Source organism: Anomaloglossus baeobatrachus, chromosome 4 (assembly GCF_048569485.1).
Source record: "Anomaloglossus baeobatrachus isolate aAnoBae1 chromosome 4, aAnoBae1.hap1, whole genome shotgun sequence".
In the NCBI taxonomy this organism is placed as follows: domain Eukaryota; kingdom Metazoa; phylum Chordata; class Amphibia; order Anura; family Aromobatidae; genus Anomaloglossus; species Anomaloglossus baeobatrachus.
Window position 1 is genome coordinate 79,084,491 of NC_134356.1, and position 26,675 is coordinate 79,111,165.

Below are 26,675 nucleotides of genomic sequence, written 5' to 3' on the forward strand. Positions count from 1 at the left end.
CGCACAGTCGTAGCTGTGGCTGATGGCACTTCTCTTAAAAATCCCACTGACCGCCAGGTTGACCTTCTGGCCAAGTCTGTATATGAGGCGGCAGGAGCCTCGTTCTCCCCGTCTTTTGCGGCAGTATGGGCTCTTAAGGCAGTCTCTGCCTCTCTGGCGGAGATGCATTCACTCACCAGGGACTCTATTCCTGAGATGGATGCCTTAACTTCTCAAGCTTCGGCTTTTGCATCCTACGCCATGTCTGCCATCCTGGAGGCTTCTCACCGCACGGCGGTGGCCTCCGCTAACTCCCTCGCGATCCGCAGGATCTTGTGGCTTCGAGAATGGAAAGCAGACGCTTCCTCTAAGTACCTTGCGAGTCTCCCTTTTGCTGGGTCCCGGCTGTTTGGAGAACAGCTGGATGGCATAATTAAGGAAGCTACTGGCGGAAAGAGTACTTCCTTGCCGCAAACTAAGGCCAGGAAACCGGTCCAGAGCAGGAACCAATCGAATTTTCGTTCCTTTCGTTCCTCTAACTGGTCAGCCTCTAAGCCCTCGACCTCGTCCACTTCCGCAGCCAAGGATCGTAAACCCAACTGGCGCGCAAAGCCGCGTCCTCAAAAGGCCGGAGGAGCCGCTGCCACTAAGGCAGCCTCCTCTTGACTATCTGGCTACGCCAGCAACATCCTTGGTCGGTGGCAGGCTCTCCCACTTTGGCGACGTGTGGTTTCAACACGTCTCTGATCAGTGGGTGCGGGATATCATCTCCCACGGCTACAGGATAGAATTTTCTTCCAGCCCGCCAAACAGATTTTTTCTGTCCACCCCCCCCTGCTCCAAAGCCGCCGCCTTCTCTCAGGCCGTGGCATCCCTGCAGGCCAACGGTGTAATTGTTCCGGTTCCCGCCCGGGAACGGTTCAGCGGTTTCTACTCAAACCTCTTTCTAGTCCCCAAAAAGGACGGTTCCTTCCGGCCCATCCTGGATCTCAAGCTTCTCAACAAGCACGTTCAGGTGCGGCACTTTCGCATGGAATCTCTGAGATCGGTCATTGCCTCAATGACCCAAGGAGATTTTCTGGCATCCATCGACATCAGAGATGCCTATCTGCATGTTCCTATTGTGGTTTCGCACCAGCGTTGGCTACGCTTTGCAATCGGAGAGGAACATTTCCAATTCGTGGCTCTCCCCTTCGGCCTAGCCACGGCCCCTCGAGTATTCACCAAGGTCATGGCAGCAGTGGTTGCGGTCCTGCACCTCCAGGGGTTGGCAGTGATTCCTTACCTGGACGACCTTCTAGTCAAGGCCTCATCCAGTGCAGACTGCCAGCGGAGTGTCTCGCTCACTCTCGCCACTCTAGTCCAGTTCGGGTGGCTTGTCAATTTGCCCAAGTCCACTCTGATTCCAACCCAGAAACTCGAGTACCTAGGGATGCAATTCGAGACTCTGCCGGCACTTGTGAAGCTGCCCTTAGTCAAACAGCAGTCTCTTCGCCTGGCGGTACGCTCTCTGCTGAGGCACCGCCGTCATTCCATCAGACACCTCATGCGAGTGCTGGGTCAGATGGTGGCGTCAATGGAAGCGGTTCCCTTTGCTCAGTTCCATCTGCGTCCCCTGCAGCTGGACATCCTCCGCTGTTGGGACAAGCGGATCTCTTCCTTGCACAGGCTGGTGGCTCTGTCGCCACAAACCAGGAGCTCTCTTCAGTGGTGGCTTCGGCCCCTCTCTCTGTCACAGGGACGCTCTTTCCTGACTCCGTCCTGGGTAATCCTCACCACGGATGCCAGTCTCTCCGGTTGGGGAGCAGTATTTCTCCATCACCGAGCACAGGGCACTTGGACTCCGTCCGAATCAGCCCTCTCAATCAATGTGCTGGAGATCAGAGCTGTGTTTCTAGCTCTCCTAGCCTTTCACCACCTGTTGGTGGGCAAGCAAATCAGAGTCCAGTCAGACAACGCGACAGCGGTTGCCTACATCAATCACCAGGGCGGGACTCACAGCCGTCTGGCGATGCTGGAGGTTCAACGAATCCTCCAGTGGACGGAGGACTCGAAGTCCACCATATCTGCAGTCCACATCCCAGGCGTAGAAAACTGGGAGGCCGATTTATCTCAGCCGTCAAACCGTAGACGGCGGCGAGTGGGCCCTGCATCCGTCAGTGTTCAAATCACTCTGACGCAAGTGGGGCACTCCAGAGGTAGATCTAATGGCATCCCGGCACAACAACAGGGTTCCGGTTTACGTGGCTCGCTCCCACGATCCTCAAGCCTTCGCAGCAGACGCACTGGTTCAAGATTGGTCTCAGTTCCATCTGGCCTATGTGTTTCCCCCTCTAGCGCTCTTGCCCAGGGTTCTGCGCAAGATCAGAATGGAGGGCCGTCGAGTCATGCTCATTGCTCCGGACTGGCCCAGGCGAGCGTGGTACCCAGACCTGCTCCGTCTGTCCGTAGAGGTGCCGTGGCGTCTCCCGGACCGCCCAGACCTTCTCTCTCAAGGTCCGTTCTTCCGCCAGAATTCTGCGGCTCTCAGATTGACGGCGTGGCTCTTGAGTCCTGGATCCTGACGGCTTCAGGCATTCCCTCTGAGGTCATCTCCACCATGACTCAGGCTCGGAAGTCTTCCTCGGCCAAGATTTACCACAGGACTTGGAAAATTTTCCTGTCCTGGTGTCGTTCGTCCGGCCATGCCCCTTGGCCGTTCTCCTTGCCGACCATCCTGTCTTTTTTACAGTCCGATCTACAGCTAGGACTGTCCCTCAATTCCCTCAAGGGACAGGTGTCGGCTCTGTCGGTATTGTTCCAGCGGCGTATCGCCCGACTGGCTCAGGTGCGCACCTTCATGCAGGGCGCATCTCACATCATTCCTCCTTACCGGCGGCCCTTGGATCCCTGGGACCTTAATCTTGTCCTCACGGCCTTACAGAAACCCCCCTTTGAGCCTCTCAGGGAAGTTCCCTTGTCTAGACTTTCACAGAAAGTTGTTTTTCTAGTAGCCATAACTTCTCTCAGGAGAGTTTCGGATTTGGCTGCGCTCTCTTCAGAATCCCCCTTTTTGGTGTTTCACCAAGACAAGGTGGTTCTTCGTCCGACTCCGGACTTTCTCCCTAAGGTGGTGTCTCCTTTCCACCTTAACCAGGACATTCCATTGCCTTCTCTTTGTCCGGCCCCGGTGCATCGCTTTGAGAAGGCGTTGCACTCCTTAGATTTGGTGCGGGCGCTCCGAATCTATGTGTCACGCACCGCTGTTTTTCGGCGCTGCACATCTCTTTTTGTGCTAACCACTGGTCAGCGCAAGGGTCTCGCTGCTTCTAAACCGACTCTAGCTCGTTGGATCAGGTCGGCTATCTCCGATGCCTACCAGTGTTCTCAGGTGCCTCCCCCGCCGGGGATTAAGGCGCACTCGACCAGAGCTGTCGGTGCCTCCTGGGCTTTCAGGCACCAGGCTACGGCTCAGCAGGTTTGTCAGGCTGCCACATGGTCCAGTCTGCACACTTTTTCGAAGCACTACCAGGTGCATGCTCATGCTTCGGCAGATGCGAGCTTGGGCAGACGCATTCTTCAGGCGGCTGTCGCAAATTTGTGAAGTTAGGTTTTGCCTACTTCTCAGTTTGGTTTATTTCCCGCCCATGGACTGCTTTGGAACGTCCCATGGTTTGGGTCTCCCATAAGGAACGATAAAGAAAAAGAGAATTTTGTTTACTTACCGTAAATTCTTTTTCTTATAGTTCCGACATGGGAGACCCAGCACCCTCCCTGTTGCCTGTTGGCAGTTTTTTGTTCCGTGTGTTTCACCGGCTGTTGTTAGTAGACAGAGTTCTGGTCTTTCCGAGTTTTACTCTTTCTCTACTTATGGGTGGATGTCCTCCTTCAGCTTTTGCACTGAACTGGGTAGATTGTCATCCAGGGGGTGTATATAGCCGGAGGGAGGAGCTACACGTTTGAGTGTAGTACTTTGTGTGTCCTCCGGAGGCAGTAGCTATACACCCATGGTTTGGGTCTCCCATGTCGGAACTATAAGAAAAAGAATTTACGGTAAGTAAACAAAATTCTCTTTTTTTGCGACATGTACCTCTTGTAGGGCCATGTTACCTGCGGGTTCCACCTACCCTCACTGTGAGCAATGCTCGTCCCCTGTTACGCTTGCTCAGCCGGAGCCTCGGTCACTAGTGGGCCCCTCGGCTCAGGCAGACCCCCCTGTTTCTACTGTCCAGGTGGCAGCAACAGAGTTTGCAGTTTTTGCTGACAAGCTCTCAGAATCACTCACAATCCATGGCTCAGTCTATGGACAAATGGTCTGCCAAGTTGCTGGAAGCCCTGCAGTCCAGACCGGTCCTTACACAGGCCCTGGACCCGGTTAGATCGGCACCTCCAGGTCCCTCTGGGTACACCCCGGCCGGGGTGGGCCCTAGGTCTCACGTGGAGGACTCCTCCACGGACCACAGTCCCAGACCAGCTAAGCGGGCTCGCTTAGAATCTTCCCCGACTTCCTCACGCTGCTCGGGTTCCCAGCTTGTGGACTCTCTGGAGGACGAGGCGGAGGTTGCAGCTCAGGGCTCGGACCCTGATGTTGCTCTCAATCTTGATACACCTGAAGGGGACGCCTTAGTAAATGATCTTATCTCGTCCATCAATCAGGTGTTGGATCTATCTCCGCCGCCTCCACCTATAGAGGAGTCGGCCTCTCAGCAGGAGAAACACCAGTTTCGGTTTCCCAAACGTACACGGAGTGCATTTTTCGATCACTCTAACTTCAGAGATGCTGTCCAGAAGCCCAGAGCGGTTCCGGACAAACGCTTTACTAAGCGCCTTACTGACACACGTTACCCCTTCCCCGCTGACGTAGTTAAGGGTTGGGCTCAATGTCCTAAGGTAGATCCCCCAGTCTCCAGATTGGCGGCTAGATCCGTGGTTTCGGTTGCAGATGGCTCATCACTAAAAGATGCCACTGACAGGCAGATAGAACTCCTGGTGAAATCCATCTATGAGGCCACGGGAGCGTCTTTTGCCCCGGCTTTTGCAGCCGTGTGGGCACTCCAAGCTATCTCAGCTTGTCTGGCTGAGATTAATGCGGTCACACGTACGTCTGCTCCGCAAGTTGCATCTTTAGCCTCTCAGGCGTCGGCGTTTTCTTCCTACGCCATGAATGCAGTCCTAGACTCTTCTAGCCGTACAGCGGTGGCATCCGCTAATTCTGTGGCAGTCCGCAGAGCCATGTGGCTGCGCGAATGGAAGGCAGACTCGGCTTCCAAAAGGTTCTTAACCGGTTTGCCGTTTTCTGGCGAGAGATTGTTTGGCGAACGATTGGATGAGATTATTAAGGAATCCAAGGGAAAGGACTCCTCCTTGCCCCAGTCCAAGCCTAAGAGACCTCAGCAACGAAAAATACAATCGAGGTTTCGGTCCTTTCGTCCCTCCGCCAAGCCACAGTCCTCTTCGTCCAATAGACAGGACAAAGGTCAGAGGAACTCCTATGCGTGGCGGTCTAAGTCACGCCCCCAAAAGACCGCCGGAGGCACTGCTTCCAAGGCGGCCTCCTCATGACTCACGGCATCCCCGAACCGCATCCTCGGTCGGTGGCAGGCTCTCCCGCTTTCGCGACGCCTGGTGGCCACATGTTCAAGACCGATGGGTGAGAGACATCCTGTCTCACGGTTACAGGATAGAGTTCAGCTCTCGTCCTCCGACTCGTTTCTTCAGAACCTCCCCGCCCCCCGCGCGAGCAGACGCACTTTTTCAAGCAGTGGACGCTCTGAAAAAAGAAGGCGTCGTGACCCCCGTTGCCACTCAGGAACAGGGTCGCGGTTTTTACTCCAACTTATTCGTGGTACCAAAGAAGGACGGATCATTCCGTCCCGTTCTGGACCTCAAATTGCTCAACAAACACGTGAGCACCAGACGATTCCGGATGGAATCTCTCCGTTCGGTCATCGCCTCGATGTCACAAGGAGACTTCCTCGCATCGATCGACATCAAGGATGCCTATCTCCATGTGCCGATCGCACCAGAACATCAACGCTTTTTGCGTTTCGCCATAGGGGACGAACACCTTCAGTTCGTGGCATTGCCCTTCGGCCTGGCGACAGCCCCACGGGTTTTCACCAAAGTCATGGCATCCGTTGTGGCGGTCCTGCATTCTCAGGGGCACTCGGTGATTCCCTACTTGGACGATCTCCTAGTCAGGGCACCTTCTCGGGCGGCGTGTCAACACAGCCTTACCGTCGCTCTGGAGACCCTCCAGCAGTTCGGGTGGCTCATCAACTTCCCAAAATCCAAGTTGACACCGACCCAATCTCTGACCTATCTAGGGATGGAGTTTCATACACAGTCAGCGGTAGTCAAGCTACCACTAGACAAACAGCTGTCACTGCAGGCAGGGGTGCAATCTCTGATTCAGACTCAGTCTCACCCCTTGAGACGCCTCATGCACTTCCTGGGGAAGATGGTAGCAGCGATGGAGGCAGTGCCCTTCGCGCAATTCCATCTGCGGCCACTCCAGTGGGACATTCTCCGCAAATGGGACAGGAGGTCGAACTCTCTCGACAGGAACGTCTCTTTCCCTTGCAACAAAGACGTCCTTTCAGTGGTGGCTTCTTCCCAATTCTCTATCACAGGGAAAATCCTTCCTGCCCCCAACCTGGGCTGTGGCCACCACGGACGCGAGCCTGTCAGGGTGGGGAGCGGTGTTCCTTCATCACAGGGCTCAGGGAACCTGGACTCCGATAGAGTCTTCCCTTCAGATCAATGTCCTGGAGATAAGGGCAGTGTATCTGGCCCTACTGGCTTTCCAGCAGTTGCTGGAGGGCAGGCAGATCCGTATCCAGTCGGACAACGCCACTGCCGTCGCATACATCAACCACCAAGGCGGCACGCGGAGTCGTCAAGCCTTCCAAGAAGTCCGGCGAATTCTGCAGTGGGTGGAAGCCACAGCATCCACCATCTCCGCAGTTCACATACCGGGCGTAGAAAACTGGGAAGCAGATTTTCTCAGTCGTCAGGGCATGGATGCGGGGGAATGGTCCCTGCACCCAGAGGTGTTTCGAGAGATCTGTCGCCGCTGGGGAACGCCGGACGTCGATCTCATGGCGTCACGGCACAACAACAAGGTCCCGGCCTTCATGGCACGATCTCAAGATCACAGAGCTCTGGCGGCGGACGCATTAGTCCAGGATTGGTCGCAGTTTCGACTGCCTTATGTATTTCCTCCTCTGGCAATGCTGCCCAGAGTACTACGCAAGATCAGGTCCGACTGCCGTCGCGCCATTCTCGTCGCTCCAGACTGGCCGAGGCGGTCATGGTACCCGGATCTGTGGCATCTCACGGTGGGTCAGCCGTGGGCGCTGCCAGACCGCCCAGACTTGCTGTCGCAAGGGCAGTTTTTCCATCTGAATTCTGAGTCGAGTTGAATTGAGTCCTGGCTCCTAGCGTCTTCAGGGCTGTCTCAGGATGTCATTGCCACTATGAGACAGGCCAGGAAACCGACGTCCGCCAAGATCTATCACAGGACTTGGCGGATTTTCTTGTCCTGGTGTTCTGATAAAGGTTTTACTCCCTGGCCTTTTGCCTTACCCACTTTTCTTTCCTTCCTTCAATCCGGAATGGATAAGGGGTTGTCACTTAGTTCTCTCAAAGGGCAAGTATCGGCACTCTCAATATTCTTTCAAAAGCGCCTGGCCAAGCTTCCGCAGGTCCGCACGTTCCTGCAGGGAGTTTGCCACATAGTCCCACCTTACAAGCGCCCGCTTGAACCCTGGGACCTTAACAGGGTGCTAACGGCTCTTCAGAAACCGCCTTTTGAACCGCTGCGTGATGTCTCCTTATCACGTCTTTCGCAGAAGGTGGCATTTCTAGTAGCAGTTACTTCACTCCGTAGAGTGTCGGAGCTTGCAGCACTGTCATGCAAAGCACCCCTTCCTGGTTTTTCACCAGGATAAGGTTGTTCTCCGTCCTTTTCCGGAATTTCTCCCTAAGGTGGTATCGCCTTTTCATCTCAGTCAGGATATCACCTTACCTTCATTTTGCTCTAATCCAATTCACCGCTTTGAAAAGGATTTGCACTGATTAGATTTAGTGAGAGCACTCCGTTTCTACGTGTCTCGCACAGCGCCCCTGTGTCGTTCAGATGCGCTTTTTGTCCTTGTGGCTGGTCAGCGTAAGGGTTCGCAAGCTTCCAGGTCAACCTTGGCTCGGTGGATCAAGGAACCGATTCTTGAAGCTTACCGTTCTTCGGGGCTTCCGATTCCTTCCGGGCTGAAAGCCCATTCTACCAGAGCCGTAGGGGCGTCCTGGGCATTGCGGCACCGGGCGACGGCTCAGCAGGTGTGTCAGGCAGCTACGTGGTCTAGTCTGCACACTTTCACAAAGCACTATCAAGTGCATGCCTATGCTTCGGCAGATGCCAGTCTAGGTAGGCAGGTCCTTCAGGCGGCGGTGGCCCACCTGTAGGAGGGAGTCGTGTCGGCTCTTGTTATCGAGGTATTCTTTTACCCACCCAGGGACTGCTTTTGGACGTCCCAATTGTCTGGGTCTCCCAATGGAGCGACAAAGAAGAAGGGAATTTTGTTTACTTACCGTAAATTCCTTTTCTTCTAGCTCCTATTGGGAGACCCAGCACCCGCCCCTGTGCCCTTCGGGCTGGTTGTTCTTTTGTGTACACATGTTGTTCATGTTCAATTGTTTCATGGTTTTCAGTTCTCCGAACATCCTTCGGATTGAATTTACCTTTAACCAATTTATAAGTTTCCTCCTTCCTGCTTTTGCACCAAAACTGAGGAGCCCGTGAGGCACGGGAGGGTGTATAGGCAGAGGGGAGGGGTTACACTTTTGAGTGTAATACTTTGTGTGGCCTCCGGAGGCAGAAGCTATACACCCAATTGTCTGGGTCTCCCAATAGGAGCTAGAAGAAAAGGAATTTACGGTAAGTAAACAAAATTCCTTTCTTTTTCTCAGAGCAACATAATATAGGGGCTGAGACCCTGATTTCAGCACTGTATCACTTAGTTTAATGCTGCAGCAATTGTGATACAATCCCTGTTTGCTGCAGGGCTCAGAATGCTGAGCCCTGTATAACTCCGCCCATCCCATTGAAAGGTAGTTGCAAATTGGTGGGGTCAGGGTTACACACAGCAGTTGACCAAGGAGCCTGCAACACCTAGTTCTGTAGTCAGAATCTGCAAATTGATTTTATTGAAACCCAGCTGAGCCAGTAAGTGACACGTCACTGGAATTAGGGTCTCCGCTCCTACATTTATATGCTGCTCTCAAGTTTTATATGAAAAAAACTTGACAGATTTCCTTTCAAGGTAAAACAGAAATGCAATTGGACATGCAGGCGAACCTCTGCCCAACGCCAATACCCACACGGTTAAGAATCAAAATCACGTGGCTTTTGCTCAGGGAAAATGGATGGAGTTTTAGCTGCACATCTGGTTTTATTCTAGGGCTGCTAGTACACAAGGCCTTAACCCGAGGTAACTATGCAGATTGTCAATACCGTGTTTCCCCAAAAGTAAGACCTCCCCCGAAAATAAGACCTAGCAGGAGTTTTCAGGGAGGCTTAAATATAAGCAGAAAAAAGAGTATGTCCAGCTCTTCAGGCAAAGAATCACGTCTTTATTTCATCATGCAGACACAGAGAATTACATGACCAGCACTACGCGTTTCAGGTGAAAACGCTCACCCTTAATCATGATTAAGGGTGAGTGTTTTCACCTGAAATGCGTAGTGCTGGTCATGTCATTCTCTGTGTCTGCATGATGAAATAAAGACGTGATTCTTTGCCTGAAGAGCTGGACATCCTCTTTTTTCTGCATTTCATTGGGCTGTGGCAGTGCCTGTCCGTGCTCCAGGACGGAATCGGGATTGAGCCTTAAATGGTGAGCTGATTCATATAAATTGCTTAAATATAAGACATTCCCCCCCTGAAAATAAGACCTAGCCGTGATTCAATAATGAAGTGTCATGCAGCGGTAAAAAAGTTAAAGATACTGCAGGACACTTCATTATAGACAGCGGTCACTCCCAAAAAGAGAAGACCCCGCGAACATACTCTCCAGACGCCGACCGGGAGCAGGGGAGCACATCAAGGTCCTGCGGCGGAACACACACACACACACACACCAGAACACACACACACACCAGAACACACACACACACACACCAGAACACACACACACACCAGAACACACACACACACACACACCAGAACACACACACACACATCAGAACACACACACACACACACACACCAGAACACACACACACACATCAGAACACACACACACACATCAGAACACACACACACATCAGAACACACACACACACACATCAGAACACACACACACACATCAGAACACACACACACACACATCAGAACACACACACACACATCAGAACACACACACACACATCAGAACACACACGCACACACATCAGAACACACACACACACATCAGAACACACACACACACATCAGAACACACACACACACACATCAGAACACACACACACATCAGAACACACACAATTACAGATCGCATCCACACACTCACCACATCCAGCAATATCGCTTGCTTCTTGGTGGCGTAAGGACCTGCAACGCTTTGCACTGTGCGTTGAGCTTCCAGGACCTGCGGGAGGATCACATGACCGGAAGCGTGTGGTATCACTGGATGTGGTGAGTGTATGCGCGCACTTGTACCGGTATGTGTGATTGTGTGTTCTGATGCGTGAGTGTCGGCCAGACACAGGGAAGGACAGTGTGCAGCACACCTGCCTGGAGCGCACACCGGAGATCACAGGGAGGAATTGTGTGTGTGTGTGTGTGTGTGTGTGTGTTCTGATGTATGCGAGTGTCGGACAGACGCAGGGGACGACTGAGTGCAGCATACGTGCAGGGAGATCTGGGAGCCATACAGATGCCCGGGGCTGGTAAGTATGACGATCCTGGGAAGGGGAGGGGGCTGCTTTTTGTAGGGGGTAAACTTACCCCAAGCCATGTCTACTCGAGAATAAGACACCCCCTGAAAATAAGACCTAGTGCTTTTTTTCGAGGAAAATAAAAATATAAGGGTCTTATTTTCGGGGAAACAGGGTAATGCTGCACTTCTGCTTGCCCTTGTAAACCACAAACAGAGCAAGGCATTTGCTGATAATTCACAAGCAGTTACTGCATCTTGGCCACAGAGGTGCAGTGCCCTATTGGTGAATATAGGAATGGGTCATCCAGATGGTACATGTACATTTCACTAATTACAAAAGCTTATTTATTGTGAATATTTTCTATTGCACAGTGTTTGCCTGGGAGGCGTATGAGAAGGGCTCGGATGTACATCTGCAGGCTGATCCAACTAAACTGGAAGTGCTAAGCAAATCTTTCAAAGTTAAGAAAGAAGACTTCAAAGAAGAGCAGAAAAAGAGTATCCTGGAGAAAGTAAGTGAATGTAACATAAGCAAGTAACGCAAAGTATAACCTGCATGTGTGCTGTGGTATATCATGTGTAACCGTGAGCAACCAACAAATATGTAACCTCCTGTTATATCTTGATTCACCATAATTAAAAAGGTCTGCTTTTAACAGCCAAGCCCCATTGGACAGGACATAAAGTGTTTAAAAATAATTTGTGAGTGGTCCGAAGGCTAGACATATTTTCAACCAAATGTTTATCTACTTATTGGGCTAAAGCAGGGGTGGAGAACCTCCGGCCCGCAGGTGGTATGCGGCCCCCGATGACATTTTATTCGGCCCCCTGGGCACATTCCTGGGGATCGCAGTACTTTGGCAGCCGCGGTCTTGTCAGCTGCCGGCCCTTTTAAATCACAATGTGGGGGGGGCACATACCATTAGGTTCTCCGTATGCTGGTCTGTGCCAGCATACTGAGAACGTACTTTGTTAGGGAGAGATGCCCTGCGCTCCAGTCCCACAGAAAAAGAGGAGCAGTTGTCCCTGCAGTACATGCGTCCCGGCGCTGTGTGAGTCATGCTGCATCCCCACACTGTGTTGCGCCCCGGCGCTGTGTGAGTCGCGCTGCGCCCCGGCGCTGTGTGAGTCGCGCTGCGCCCCGGCGCTGTGTGAGTCGCGCTGCGCCCCGGCGCTGTGTGAGTCGCGCTGCGCCCCGGCGCTGTGTGAGTCGCGCTGCGCCCCGGCGCTGTGTGAGTCGCGCTGCGCCCCGGCGCTGTGTGAGTCGCGCTGCGCCCCGGGGGCTGTGTGAGTCGCACTGCGTCCCGGCGCTGTGTGAGTCGTACTGCGTCCCGGCGCTGTGGGGATGCAGGGGATGTGTGTGTATGCTTTGAGTATCCCATCGTGCACTGGGATTCTCAAACAAAGCGTCATCAGAAAGGAAATAGGAAAAAAATCAATAGCAGTCAGTATAGTTGGTAAACAGTAGGGAATTTTTAATTGAACCATATTAGAAATTAGTTTAGATTACCCAAATAAACATAATGATTTGGTTGATAATTACTTTAGCCATCAGACCACCCCTTTAATGTTTTTAAGCCACGTTTTTGTATTAAATTCACAGCTGATACTTGCTTCTTAATTCACGGGCAGCATCAGGCACTGGCTGTGTGATCTCACAGATATTTTTGGAAAAATATACTTTAGAAGTCGCTTGGAACTGAGCCACGGAGACTGGTCTGACAGATGGCTTCCCAGCGGCTTCTCCCCATCCACTGCCAATTTATTTTCCTATACGCATACGTGAGCAGATAACACAATCCAGGGCAGCGGGTGGGGAGAAGCTGCTGGGAACCCGCCTGTCAGAAATTGTCAACTGCGCGGCTCAGTCCATGGCGGCTTCTATTTCTTTATCGTTCCTTTGGGAGACCCAGACCATGGGTGTTTAGCTTCTGCCTCCGGAGGACACACAAAGTACTACACTAAAAAGTGTAGCTCCTCCCTCTGAGCTTATACACCCCCTGGTGAGCAGACCCAGCCAGTTTATCGCTTTGTGTTCAGGAGGCATACATCCACACAGCATTCTCATATGATTTTTTCCTTTTTGGAATGAGTTTGAAGAACTGTGGGTCCACGTCTGGACCCCCGGCATGTCCCTTCTCACCCCACTGTGTCGGCGGTGTTGTAAGGTTGATTTCCTAGGCTGGAACCTTACATGCCGTGCTCCTTCACCATCCCTTCTGGGCTCTGGCTTGAAGTGGGAGCCAGCACGGTCTCCATGCCTGGCAGGAGACCGGTCTCCATCCGCAGCCCTTCAGGACCCTGCTGGACCGGAGCACTCATCCCCAGGGACATGGCCCTGCGTCTCAGCAGCTAAGTACCTGAGACAGTTATATTTGGGGGTCCCTGTGCTTTATTGTTGGGGGAGAGTGTGCTTATTGTATTTTCTGACATTTCCGGCGGGTTCTCTAGCTGTCGCCCGAGAACCGCGCCGATGGTGCCTGCGCGTCGGCCTCGCCGCTCAAATTTAGGCCCCGGCTTCGCCGGAGGCCTAGTTTCGTTTCACTGCCCTCCCATGTCACTCATGCAGAGGGACAGCGCGGCTCCTCCCGGCGGCCGTTCTGCACAGGGGAGGGACACTCCCCACTGCTGTGCGTGTCTCCTCCCCTGTAGGTCTCTATGGCTCTCCAGATCCCGCTCTTCATGCAAGTCCCGCCCCCTCTCTTCGCTCCGGCGGCCATTTTCTCAGAGTTCTCTCAGCGTTGGTCTGCGTTCTGCATCCCTGCTGAGGTGCTGTGTTTGGGGGTCCGGGCTTCGGGATCTGGAGGGCACACAACACCGCTCTGCACAGCACAGCGGTCTGGTAAGCCACAACCGGCTCTGGTTGTGGACCTCTGTATATACTCTTTGGGGTTCATTCTCTGGCAGAGCCCCCACTCCAGCAGCATGTCTCACACGAGGAGCAAGGCTCCAAAGCTTTACTCTGTATGCGCAGCATGTAAGCTCCTGCTGCCTGAACCGAGCACCTATCCACATTGTGATGCCTGCTCTACCTTTACGGTGCCACAGCCTGGAGTCTCACCCCCATTGGTCTCTCTGGCTGCTTCTGCACCTGTGGCTGAACCCCCGGCCTGAGTAGAATCCTTTTCTAGGTCTATCTCCCAGTCTTTTGCTGAGTCCATGGGACTTCTGTCCAGGACTTTGCTGAATATGCATCAGCCCCCCTCACAGGGTGCCTCTGCTGCTAGGGCTCTCAGTACCGGAGCTCACAGAGGATTCATCATCAGGGCCCAGACCCCGCCCTCCTAAGAAGAGACGTAGGGTTTCCTCTCCCTCCTCCTCCCGCGGCTCTGATTCAAGAGCGGCCTCGCAGGATGAGGAGGATGCCTTTACAGGGGGCTGGGAGGCTAACTCCATGTACCCCATTGATCTGTCCGAAAGTGACTCAGATCTTAGTGACTTGATTGCTTCCATTAATTCTGTTCTGGATCTTAATCTGCCAGTATCAGAGGAGCAACCCTCTCTGGCAGAAAAGCACCAGTTTACCTCGCCTAAGAGGGCAAAGAGTGTGTTCTTTAACCACTCCAGTTTTCAGGCCGCTGTGTCCAAGCCCAGGGCCTGTCCTGACAAACGCTTCCCAAAGCGCGGTTCTGATGACCGTTTTCCCTTTCCACCTGAGGTCGTCAAGGAGTGGGCTCAGTCCCCAAAGGTAGACCCCCCGGTGTCTAGGCTCTCAGCCTGGACTGTTGTGTCGGTGGCTGATGGCACCTCCCTTAAGGATTCCACTGACCGCCAGATTGACCTTCTGGCCAAATCCGTATATGAAGTGGCGGGGGCCTCGTTTTCCCCGACTTTTGCAGCAGTGTGGGCTCTCAAAGCCATATCTGCTTCTCTAGAGGAGATGCATTCCCTCTCCAGGGAATCTATGCCCGAAATGGTTGCCTTGACTTCCCAAGCTTCAGCTTTTTCATCCTATGCCATGTCTGCCATGCTGGAGGCTTCTCACCGCACTGCGGTGGCTTCGGCTAATTCCCTCGCTATCCGCAGGATCTTGTGGCTTCGAGAGTGGAAGGCAGATGCTTCTTCTAAGAAGTACCTTGCTGGGCTCCCTTTTGCTGGGTCCCGGCTGTTCGGAGAACAGCTGGATGAAATTATTAAGGAAGCTACTGGCGGGAAGAGTACTTCCATGCCACAAACCAAAGCCAGGAAACCTGCCCAGGGTAGGAATCAGTCGAGGTTTCGCTCCTTTCGTTCCTCCAACTGGTCGTCCTCTAAGCCCTCGGCCTCGTCCACTAACTCAGCCAAGGACCAGAAATCCAACTGGCGCCCAAAAGCGCGTCCACAGAAGACGGCAGGAGGTGCTGCCACTAAGGCAGCCTCCTCGTGAGTATCTGCCCGCTCCAGTAACGTCCTTGGTCGGTGGCAGGCTCTCCCACTTTGGCGACGCTTGGTTTCAACACGTCTCCGATCAGTGGGTGAGAGATATCATCTCCCACGGCTACAGGATAGAATTTTCTTCCAGTCCACCAAACAGATTTGTTTCTCTCCCCCCCCCCCCCCCCCCCCGCTCCAAGGCCGCCGCCCTCTCACAGGCCGTGGCATCCTTGCAGGCCAACGGAGTAATTGTAATGGTGCCCGCCCGGGAACGGTTCAGAGGTTTCTACTCAAATCTCTTCCTAGTCCCCAAAAAGGACGGTACTTTCCGGCCCATCCTGGATCTCAAGCTTCTCAACAAGCATGTTCAGGTGCGGCACTTTCGCATGGAGTCTCTGTGATCAGTCATTGCCTCAATGACCCAAGGGGATTTCCTGGCGTCCATCGACATCAGAGATGCCTATCTGCATGTGCCAATTGCAGTCTCACACCAGCGTTGGTTACGTTTTTCAATCGGAGAAGATTATTTCCAATGTGTGGCTCTCACCTTCGGGTTGGCCACAGCCCCTCGGGTATTCATCAAGGTCATGGCTGCAGTGATTGCGGTTCTGCACCTACAGGGGTTGGCAGTGATCCCTTACCTGGACGACCTTCTAGTCAAGGCTTCATCCAGCGCAGACTGTCAGCGGAGTGTTTCGCTCACTCTCGCCACTCTAGCCCAATTCGGGTGGCTGGTCAATCTTCCCAAATCCACTCTGACTCCGACCCAGAGTCTCACGTACCTAGGGATGCAGTTCGAGACTTTGCCGGCACTTGTGAAGTTGCCCTTAGTCAAACAGCAGTCCCTCCAACTGGCAGTGCGCTCTCTGCTGAGGCCCCGCCGTTATACCCTCAGGCGTCTGATGCAGGTGCTGGGTCAAATGGTGGCGTCAATCGAAGCTGTCCCCTTTGCCCAGTTCCATCTGCGCCCCCTGCAACTGGACATTCTCCGCTGTTGGGACAAGCGGCCTTCCTCCTTACACAGGCTAGTGGCTCTGTCGCCACGGACCAGGAGCTCTCTTCAGTGGTGGCTTCGGCCCTTCTCCCTGTCCCAGGGGCACTTCTTCCTGGCCCCGTCCTGGGTGATCCTCACCACGGATGCCAGTCTATCCGGCTGGGGAGCGGTATGTCTCCACCACAGAGCGCAGGGCACTTGGACTCCGTCCGAGTCATCCCTTTCAATCAATGTGCTGGAGACTAGAGCCGTGCTCCTGGCTCTCCTAGCTTTTCACCACCTATTGGCGGGCAAACACATCCGAGTCCAGTCAGACAACGCGACAGCAGTTGCCTACATCAATCACCAAGGCGGGACACGCAGCCGCCTGGCAATGTTGGAGGTACAACGCATCCTTCAATGGGCGGAGGACTCCAAGTCCACCATATCCGCAGTCCACATCCCAGGCGTGGAAAACTGGGAGGCAGATTATCTCAGCCGTCAAACCGTGGACTGTGGCGAGTGGTCCCCGCACCCGGCAATGTTTCAGTCAATCTGCCGCAAATGGGGCACTCCGGACGGCATCCCGTCACAACAACAAAGTTCCTGTTTACGTGGCTCGCTCCCACGATCCTCAGGCATTCGCCGCGGACGCTCTGGTTCAAGACTGGTCTCAGTTTCGTCTGTCCTACGTGTTTCCCCCTCTAGCTCTCTTGCCCAGAGTCCTGCGCAAGATCAGAATGGAGGGCCGTCGAGTCATCCTCATTGCACCGGACTGGCCCAGGCGAGCTTGGTATCTAGACCTGCTCCATCTGTCCGTAGAGATGCCGTGGCATCTTCCGGACCGTCCAGACCTTCTCTCGCAAGATCCGTTTTTCCACCTGAATTCTGCGGCTCTCAAATTGACGGCGTGGCTCTTGAGTCCTGGATTTTGACGGCTTCTGGTATTCCTCCTGAAGTCATCTCCACTATGACTCGGGCCCGTAAGTCTTCCTCCGCTAAGATCTATCACAGGACTTGGAGAATTTTCCTATCCTGGTGTTGCTCTACTGACCATCCTCCTTGGCCTTTCTCCTTGCCGACCCTTCTGTCTTTTCTACAGTCCGGTCTGCAGCTAGGTCTGTCCCTCAACTCTCTCAAGGGACAAGTCTCAGCTCTGTCTGTTCTGTTCCAGCGGCGTCTCGCTCGGCTGGCTCAGGTCCGCACCTTCATGCAGGGCGCGTCTCACATCATTCCGCCTTACCGGCGGCCCTTGGATCCCTGGGACCTTAATTTGGTTCTCACGGTTTTGCAGAAACCCCCCTTTGAGCCTCTTAGGGAAGTTTCCTTGTATCGTCTTTCACAGAAAGTGGCCTTTCTGGTGGCCATTACTTCCCTCAGGAGAGTCTCTGATTTGGCTGCGCTCTCTTCGGAGTCACCTTTTTTGGTTTTTCATCAAGACAAGGTGGTTCTCTGTCCGACTCCGGACTTTCTTCCTAAGGTGGTCTCTCCCTTCCACCTTAACCAGGACATTACCCTGCCTTCCTTTTGTCCGGCTCCGGTTCATAGCTTTGAAAAAGCGCTGCATACTCTGGATCTGGTGCGTGCTCTCCGGATCTATGTGTCTCGCACCGCTGCACTTAGGCGGTGCACTTCTCTTTTTGTGCTAACCACAGGGCGGCGCAAGGGTCTCTCTGCTTCTAAGCCGACCTTAGCCCGTTGGATTAGATCGACCATTTCGGACGCCTACCAGAGTACTCAGGTGCCTCCCCCGCCGGGGATCAAGGCACATTCGACCAGAGCTGTCGGTGCCTCTTGGGCTTTCAGGCACCAGGCTACGGCTCAGCAGGTCTGTCAGGCTGCCACTTGGACTAGCCTGCATACCTTTTCGAAGCACTACCAAGTGCATGCTCATGCTTCGGCAGATGCGAGCTTGGGCAGACTCATCCTTCAGGCGGCTGTCGCCCATTTGTGAAGTTAGGTTCTGCCTACTTCTTTGTTTTTTCTGTTTATTTCCCACCCAGGGACTGCTTTGGAACGTCCCATGGTCTGGGTCTCCCAAAGGAACGATAAAGAAAAAGAAAATTTCTTTGTCGCTCCATTGGGAGACCCAGACAATTGGGTGTATAGCTACTGCCTCCGGAGGCCACACAAAGCATTACACTCAAAAGTGTAAGGCCCCTCCCCTTCTGGCTATACACCCCCAGTGGGATCACTGGCTCACCAGTTTTGTGCTTTGTGCGAAGGAGGTCAGACATCCACGCATAGCTCCACTGTTTAGTCAGCAGTAGCTGCTGACTATATCGGATGGAAGAAAAGAGGGCCCATACTAAAGGGCCCCCAGCATGCTCCCTTCTCACCCCACTCTTGTCGGGTGTTTGTTAAGGTTGAGGTACCCATTGCGGGTACAGAGGCTGGAGCCCACATGCTGCTTTCCTTCCCCATCCCCTCAGGGCTCTGGGTGAAGTGGGATCTTATCGGTCTCCAGGCACTGAGACCGTGCTCCATCCACAGCTCCTGGGAATCTGCTGGACATGGAGCGGAGTATCCTCAGGGACATGGCCCTGCTACGTTGAGGTACTCTGTGTCCCTGTGGGGACCGCGCACGGACACACGGCAGCATTGCTGGGTGTGTTAGTGCGCCAGGGACGGCGGCGCTGCCCGCACTAGTGCCATCGCACACTACAGCTTGCTGGGTGTGTTAGTGTATTAGGGGACTACCGCGCTAACCGCCGTTGCCATTTTTATTTCGGGCGCGGCTGGGACTTGTGGTGCGCCGGGGACTTCCGCGCCGACCAAGGCTTATATGCCGGCCGCGCTTATCACTCGAGTCCCCGGCTTGCGCGGCCTAGTCTCACTTCGTTTCCGCCCACAGACCTGCCAGTCAGGGTAGGGGCGTAACTCTGCACAGCACGGCAGCGCTGAGAGCTGGAGTATGCTTTGCATACTCCACCCCTCTCACTGGATGCACGGTGAATCCGGCAGCGCTGAGAGCTGGAGTATGCTTTGCATACTCCACCCCTCTCACTGTGTACACTGTGAAGCCGGATTCCCGCACTTTCTCAGGCACGCCCACGGCTTCTTCCTCTGCACAGGACGCCGGCAGCCATTCTTGTCAGTGTTTTCTGTAGCGACAGAAGAGACAAGTTTAGGAATCCCTGGCAGGGATTCGGATAGTCACACAACCGCTGTGACCAGGCGTTAAGCAGCACCTGTGGGGCTGACTCCACTAGTGCCGAAGTGCACATATACATATTTGTTTATTCACTATGCATTGCACTGTTTAGCTGCATTTTTGTATATTTAACCTCCTTGATTGTGCGGAGGACATAACAGCATATTGTCTGTGTAAAACAGAGGTGCAGAAGCACATGTTTTCTATGCAGCCGGTACAGCATGTATGGCTATATGGCCGGCAGTGTACATAGACCCCCATTGTATACTACGGAGTCTCTGCTAACCGTCCAGGACATGGGGACGGTGCCTGCAGTATTTACTGACAGATTTTCTGAGACTATGGCTATGATACTAGAAGCCTTGCAGTCCAGACAAGTCTCTCAAATCCATGGCCACTGTTCACATTATCCATGGTCCCCCTCAGTGGGAACAACTTTGAGCTCCGAGGGGTCATGTGCTTCCCAGAGCGACGGCTCTGACACGGACGACAGTCCCAGATAGTCTGAGAGGCTCACTATGAGCGGCCATCGACTTCATCGCACTAGTCAGGGTCCCAGCAAGCGGACTCTCTGTGTGATGTGGCGGAGATAGCTGCTCAAGATCTAATCCTGAGACCGCTCTCAATCTGGATACACCTGATGGTGACGCCATAGTCAATAATCTCATAGCGTCCATCAATAGAATGTTAGTTATTTCTCCCCCAGCTCCTCCAGTGGAAGAGTCAGCTTCATAGCAGGAGAAATTCCATTCACGTATCCCAAGCGTAAATTAAATACTTTCCTTGACCACCCTGACTTTACACAGGCAGTCCAGGAACACCACGCTTATCCAGTTAAGCGCTTCCCCAAACGGCTGAGGATACACGTTATCCCTACCCCCTGACGTGGGCAATGGCTGGACCCAGTGTCCCAAGGGGCATCCTCCAATCTCCAGCTTGCAGCTAGATCCATAGTTGCAGTGGAAGAGGGGGCTGCACTTAAAGATGCCACTGACTGACAGAGGGATCTCTGGTCGAAATCCATCTATGAGGCTATCGGCGCGCTGTTGGCTCCAGCAGCCGTAGAGGCACCCCAAGCTACTTCAGCTTGTCTTACACAGATGGACACGGTCACACGTACATCTGTTCCGCAAGTGTCATCCTTAACCGCTCAAATGTCTGCATTTGCGTCTTAGGCGATTAATGCTGTCCTGGACTCTACGACCCGTACGGCAGTGGCGTCCGCTCACTCCGTGGTTTTACGCAGGGCCTGGGTGTTAACTGAATGGAAGGCAGATTCTGCTTCCAAAAAAGGGCTTAACCAGTTTGCCTTGTTCTGCTGACCGACTGTTTAGTGTGCGTGAGATGTAATCATTAAACAGTTTCAAGAGTAAGGATTCTTCCTTACCTCAGCCCAGACAAAACAAACCCCAACATACCAAGGGACAGTCGGGGTTTTCGGTTTTTTCAAGGCTCGGGCAGGTCCCATTTCTTCTCGTCCAAAGAGGACTCAAAAGGATCAGAGGAGCTCAGTTTCTTGGCGGGCTCAGTCACGCCCAAAAAAGACAGCCTGAAAACCCGCTTCCAAGAGGCTTCCTCATGACTTGCGGCCTCCTCTCTCCGCATCCTCGGTCGGTAGCAGGCTCTCCCGCCTTGGCGATATTTAGCTGTCACAGGTCAAAGACCGTTGGGTGAGAGACATTCTGTCTCACGGGTACTGGATAGAGTTCAGTTCTCGTCCTCCAACTCAATTCTTCAGAACTTCTCCACCTCCCGACCGAGCCGATGCTCTTCTGCAGGCGGTGGGCACTCTAAAGGCACAACGAGTGGTGACCCCCGTTCCTCTTCAGGAACAAGGTCACGGTTTTTACTCCGAATTATTTGCGGTGCCAAGAAAGGACGAGTATTTCCGTCCCGTTCTGGATCTAACACGGCTCAACCAGCTCGTGAACACCAGGCGGTTCCGGATGTAATCCCCCCGCTCCGTCATCGCCTCAATGTTTCAAGGAAATTTCCTAACATCGATACACGTCAAGGATGCTTATCCCCACGTGCCGATTGATCCAGAGCTCCAGCGTTTCTACGCTTTGTTATAAGACGCGAACACCTTCAGTTCGTAACCCTGCCTTCTGGCTGGCGATAGCCCCACGGGTCTTCGCTAAGGTCATGCCAGCAGTAGTACCAGTCCTGCAATCTCAAGGTCACTCTGTGATCCCGTGTTTGGGAGATCTACTTGTCAAGGCACCCTCTTAAGGAACATGCCAACACAGCCGAACGTAGCGCTGGAGACTCTCCAGAGTTTCGGGTGGATCATCAACTTTTCAAAGTCAGATCCGACCCCGGGCCAATCACTAACATATCTAGGCATGGAGTTTCATACTCTCTCAGCGATAGTGAAGATTCCGCTAGACAAACAGCGTTCACTACAGACAAGGCTGCAATCTCTCCTTAGGATCAGTCGCACACATTGAGACGCCTCATGCACTTCTCACGTAAGATGGTAGCAATGGCGGCAGTCCCTTTCGCGCAGTTTCATCTGCGTCCACTACAATGGGACATTCCCCGCCGATGAGACGGGAAGTCGACGCCCATCGACAGAGACGTCTCCCCTTCTCAGGCGGCCAAAGAATCTCTACGGTGGTGGCTTCTTCCCACCTCATGGTCAGAAAAAAGGTCCTTCCTACCCCCATCCTGGGCGGTAGTTACGACAGGCACGAGTCTATCAGAGTGGGGAGCAGTTTTTTCTCCGCCACAGGGCTCAAGGTACGTGGATTCAGCAAGAGTCCACCCTTCAGCTCAATGTTCTGGAAATCAGAGCAGTGTATCTTGTCCTACAAGCCTTCCAGCAGTGGCTGAAAAGCAAGCACATCCGAATTCAGTCGGATATCTCCACAGCGGTGGCATACATCAACCACCACGGAAGAACACGCAGCCGGCAAGCCTTCCAGGAAGTCCGGCGGATTCTAACGTGGGTAGAAGACACGGCATCCACCATATCCGCAGTTCACATCCCAGGCGTGGTAAACTAGGAAGCAGACTTCCTCAGTCGCCAGGGTATGGACACAGGGGACTGGTTTCTTCACCCGGACGGGTTTCAGGAGATCTGTCGCCGCTGCGGGATGCCGGACGTCGACATAATGGCGTCACGGCACAACAACTTTGTTCCGGCTTCATAGCACAGTCTCACGATCATCGAGCTCTGGCGGCGGACGCCTCAGTTCAACATTGGTCGCAGATTGGCCGAGGAGGTCGGGGTTCCCGGATCTGTGGTACCTCACGGTAGGCCAACCGTGGCCACTACCAGACCGACCAGACTTGCTGTTTCAAGGGCCCTTTTTTCCATCTGAACTCTGCGGCCCTGAACATGACGGTGTAGCCATTGAGTCCTGGATCCTAGCGTCTTCAGGATTATCTCAGGAGTGGTTGTCACCATGACGCAGGCCAAGAAGCCAACGTCCGCCAAGATCTACCACAGATCGTGGAAGATATTCTTATCTTGGTGCTCTGCTCAAGGAGTTTCTCCCTGGCCATTTGCATCGCCTATTTTTCCTTCCTTCCTACCATCTTGGTTGGAAAATAGTTGGTCGCTCAGCTCCCTTAAAGGACAAGTCTCAGCGCTATCTGTATTTTTTCAGAAACGCCTAGCCGACTTCCGCAGGTATGCACGTTCCTGCAGGGAGTTTGTCTTCTCATCACTCCATACAAGCGGCCATTAGAGCTCTGGAGTCTGAACAAGGTTCTAATGACTCTCTTGAAGCCGCCTTTCGAGCTTTTGAAAGTTGTTTCCCTTTCCGTATTTCACAGAAAGTGGCCTTTCTAGTAGCGGTCACGTCTCTTCAGAGAGTGTCCGAGCTAGCAGCGCTGTCATGCAAATCTCCATTCCTGGTCTTCACCAGGACAAGGGGGTTCGGCGTCCGATTCCGGACTTTCTCCCTAAGGTGGTATCCCACTTTCATCTCAATCAAGATATCACCTTACCTTCTTTGTGTCCTCATCCAGTCCATCAATTTGAAAAGGATTTGCATCTGTTGGATCTGGTGAGAGCACTCAGGATCTACATTCCCGCACGGCGCTCCTGTGCCGCCCGGATGCACTCTTTGTCCTTGTCGCTGGTCAGCGTAAGGGGTCGCAAGCTTCCAGATCCACCCTGACTCGGTGGCTCAAGGAACCAATTCTTGAAACCTACCGTTCTGCTAGGCTCCCGGTTCCCTCAGGGCTGAATGCCCATTCTACCAGAGCCGTGGGTGAGTCCTGGGCATTACGGCACCAGGCTACGGCTCAGCAGGTGTGCCAGGCACCTACCTGGTCGAGTCTGCACACTTTTACCAAGCATTATCAGGTGCATACCTACGCTTCGGCAGACGCCAGCCTAGGTAGACAAGTCCTTCAGGCGGCGGTTGCCCACCTGTAGAAAGGGGCCGTTTTACGGCTCTATTACGAGGTATTATTTTACCCACCCAGGGATTGCTTTTGGACATCCCAATTGTCTGGGTCTCCCAATGGAGCGACAAAGAAGAGGGGAATTTTGTATACTTACCGTAAATTCCTTTTCTTCTAGCTCCAATTGGGAGACCCAGCGCCCGCCCTGTTTTCTTAGGGTTTTTTTCGGTACACATGTTGTTCATGTGAATGGTTGCAGTTCTCCGATGTTTCTTCGGATTGAATTGGTCTTTAAACCAGTTATTGGCTTTCCTCCTTCTTGCTTTTGCACTAAACTGGTGAGCCAGTGATCCCACTGGGGGTGTATAGCCAGAAGGGGAGGGGCCTTACACTTTTGAGTGTAATGCTTTGTGTGGCCTCCGGAGGCAGTAGCTATACACCCAATTGTCTGGGTCTCCCAATTGGAGCTAGAAGAAAAGGAATTTACGGTAAGTATACAAAATTCCCTTCTTTGTTTACTTACCGTAAATTCTTCTTATAGTTCCGTATTGGGAGACCCAGCTCCCTCCCTGTTGCCTGTTGGCAATTTTTTCTAGTTCCGCGTGTTCTCACCGGCTGTTGTCGTGGACAGAGTCTCCGGTTGTTCCGGCTCTTGCTCTGTTCTACTTGTGGGTGGATATTCTCCTTCAGCTTTTGCACTAAACTGGCTGGGTCTGCTCACCAGGGGGTGTATAAGCTCAGAGGGAGGAGCTACACTTTTTAGTGTAGTACTTTGTGTGTCCTCCGGAGGCAGAAGCTAAACACCCATGGTCTGGGTCTCCCAATACGGAACTATAAGAAAAAGAATTTACGGTAAGTAAACAAAATTCTCTGTTTTGTTTTTCGATGATACGCCGCAGTGTTTGTCAATCATACCTGGTTCAGATCGATCATCCAGTGCCTGATGTGTGCATGCAGCAGCTGTCAATTTCACTTTAAATGTTTTCAGGGTTTTTTTTATTAATAAAAATTAAAAATATTACAATTTTCACATTGGTTGGTATAAAGGAAGATTGGTTCTTTTAGACTTCCTGTTTCTGGAAATTCACATGTATATTAGCAGCAATAGACTGACTCTGACCCTATGTATTCTATGGAAACATGTATTGTGTGGTCAAAGCTCATTGTAAGGGAAGGGGGAGGAGGGTCACTGACATTGCCTGTTGTGACTGGTGATTCCTGTGCTATCAACTGTGTATCAAGGTGTTATCAATCATCGTAATCTTGCCCTCTGATGATAAGGAAACTGCTGTCAGGATAAGTTTACACAGTTTTTTTTTGCTGTGTTTTTGTGCGTTTTTTGCGGTAAAAAACGCACCCGCAGCAAAAAAGCACGTTTTTGTGCATTTTTGGCTGCGTTTTGGTGCGTTTTTCCAATGCATTGAATGGGGGGAAAACACAGAAAACGCAGGAAAGAATTGACATGTCCATTTTTTTTCTTCTTCTTTTTTTTTTAATCTCAAACGCAGCTTCAAAAAAAGTTGTGTGCGGACAGCAAAAATGAAAACTCATAAGGGTGCTTTCTCTATCGTTTCATTGGGGGACACAGGACCATGGGTTATGCTGCTGTCACTAGGAGGCTGACACTAAGTAAACATAAAAAAGTTTGCTCCTCCCTAGCAGCATACACCCCGAGCCGGAGGTGGGCTCAGATCAGTTTTAGCTTAGTGTCGTAGGAGGCTGATGTGGGCCGTCTCGGCCCCCCTCAGCCATGTATGTTTTTGCGCTTTTTTCTTTTATTTCGGCGCCACTCATCGCTCTCATACCTGTCGTCTTCTTCTCTGTAGGTATTCGCTTCACTCATTCTCCGCAGCCCCGTGGGTACCGCTCCCCAGGGTTGCAGGGGCTTGAGACTTCGGGCCCCTCTCCCCCGCCCGTCCCCGTGGTACCACTCCCGGGGGTGCGCGTGTGGGCAGGTTGTTTTGTGGGCACCCCTGATTCGCCCTGAGGTATCACCCCAAAGGGCGTACAGGGGAGTACAGCAGGGATGGATCCTCCGCAGCGTGTGTGATAGATGGGGCCCTGTCACGCTGCATTCTCCTGGAGGGGGCTGTCTACCCCCATCATGATGTCCACTACCCTGCCTTCAGCACGCTCTCCCCCGGAGCCTTCCTGGACGAGCAGCGCTGTTCTCAGGCAGGGCCAGGGAGCCCTGCCTGCACCGCATCCATCGCTGAGCCGGCGCCGCCGATTGCAGGTAGGACCGACTTCCCTGCTCTTTTCCCCGGCCCTCTCCATAAATTTAGTCCCCGGTCTCGGCCTAGTCGCTCCTGCGTCCTAGCCACGCCCCCGCTGCAGCGCTATTGGCCGCCGGTCGTCTCTCTCTGTACCTCCCACTGCTCTGCCTCCTGGCTTATGGTGGGGGCTGTGAATCCTCCGGTCTTTTCGCGCCGGAATCCTGCTCCTTCCCCAGCCTCCTCCAGCGTCCCCTCGCCATTTTAGCCTGCCTCTGGTCCCCTGAGGCTGCAGCGCGCCGGCGTTCTGACACTACAGGCCAGCTCATTCCTGGACTCCACTTCTGGACTGGTGGGCAGCACGCAGGACCTGGGTAAGCTCTGCTCCTAAGGAGTAGCCCTCACTAGGTAGCATTCTCTGAGTTTAGGGACGAGTTAACCCTCTCCTGTCTCCTTCCTAGCAGCCACCAGGGAGAGTACCTGTTTGCACCATGCCTAAGGCTAAGCCCACCCAATCCAAGCAGGCCCCCTTTGCACTATTTTTTGCATGCTCCTCCTGCAGCTCCAAATTTTTCCAGGGTCAGGACGCCCCACTATGCTCCGTCTGTTCTACAGACTCGCAGCCTCCGCAGAACTCCGCGGCCGACGTTTCTGATACCGCAGACGCCACAGCGCCATATGCTGCAGGGCCCTGCGTCCCGCCCCCCCCCCCGACTGGCTAGCGTCCC

General features: G+C 53.2%; 1 protein-coding gene across 2 annotated transcripts in view; it reads left to right on the plus strand.

The window, feature by feature from the left end:
* SLU7 (spliceosome associated SLU7) overlaps nucleotides 1–26,675 on the plus strand; it is a 159,348-nt gene that overhangs the window by 85,293 nt on the left and 47,380 nt on the right. For both annotated transcript variants that reach the window (XM_075344437.1, XM_075344438.1), the window contains exon 11: nucleotides 11,268–11,407. In XM_075344437.1, the coding sequence (XP_075200552.1) occupies nucleotides 11,268–11,407 (140 nt within the window). The remainder of the gene's footprint in view (nucleotides 1–11,267; nucleotides 11,408–26,675) is intronic.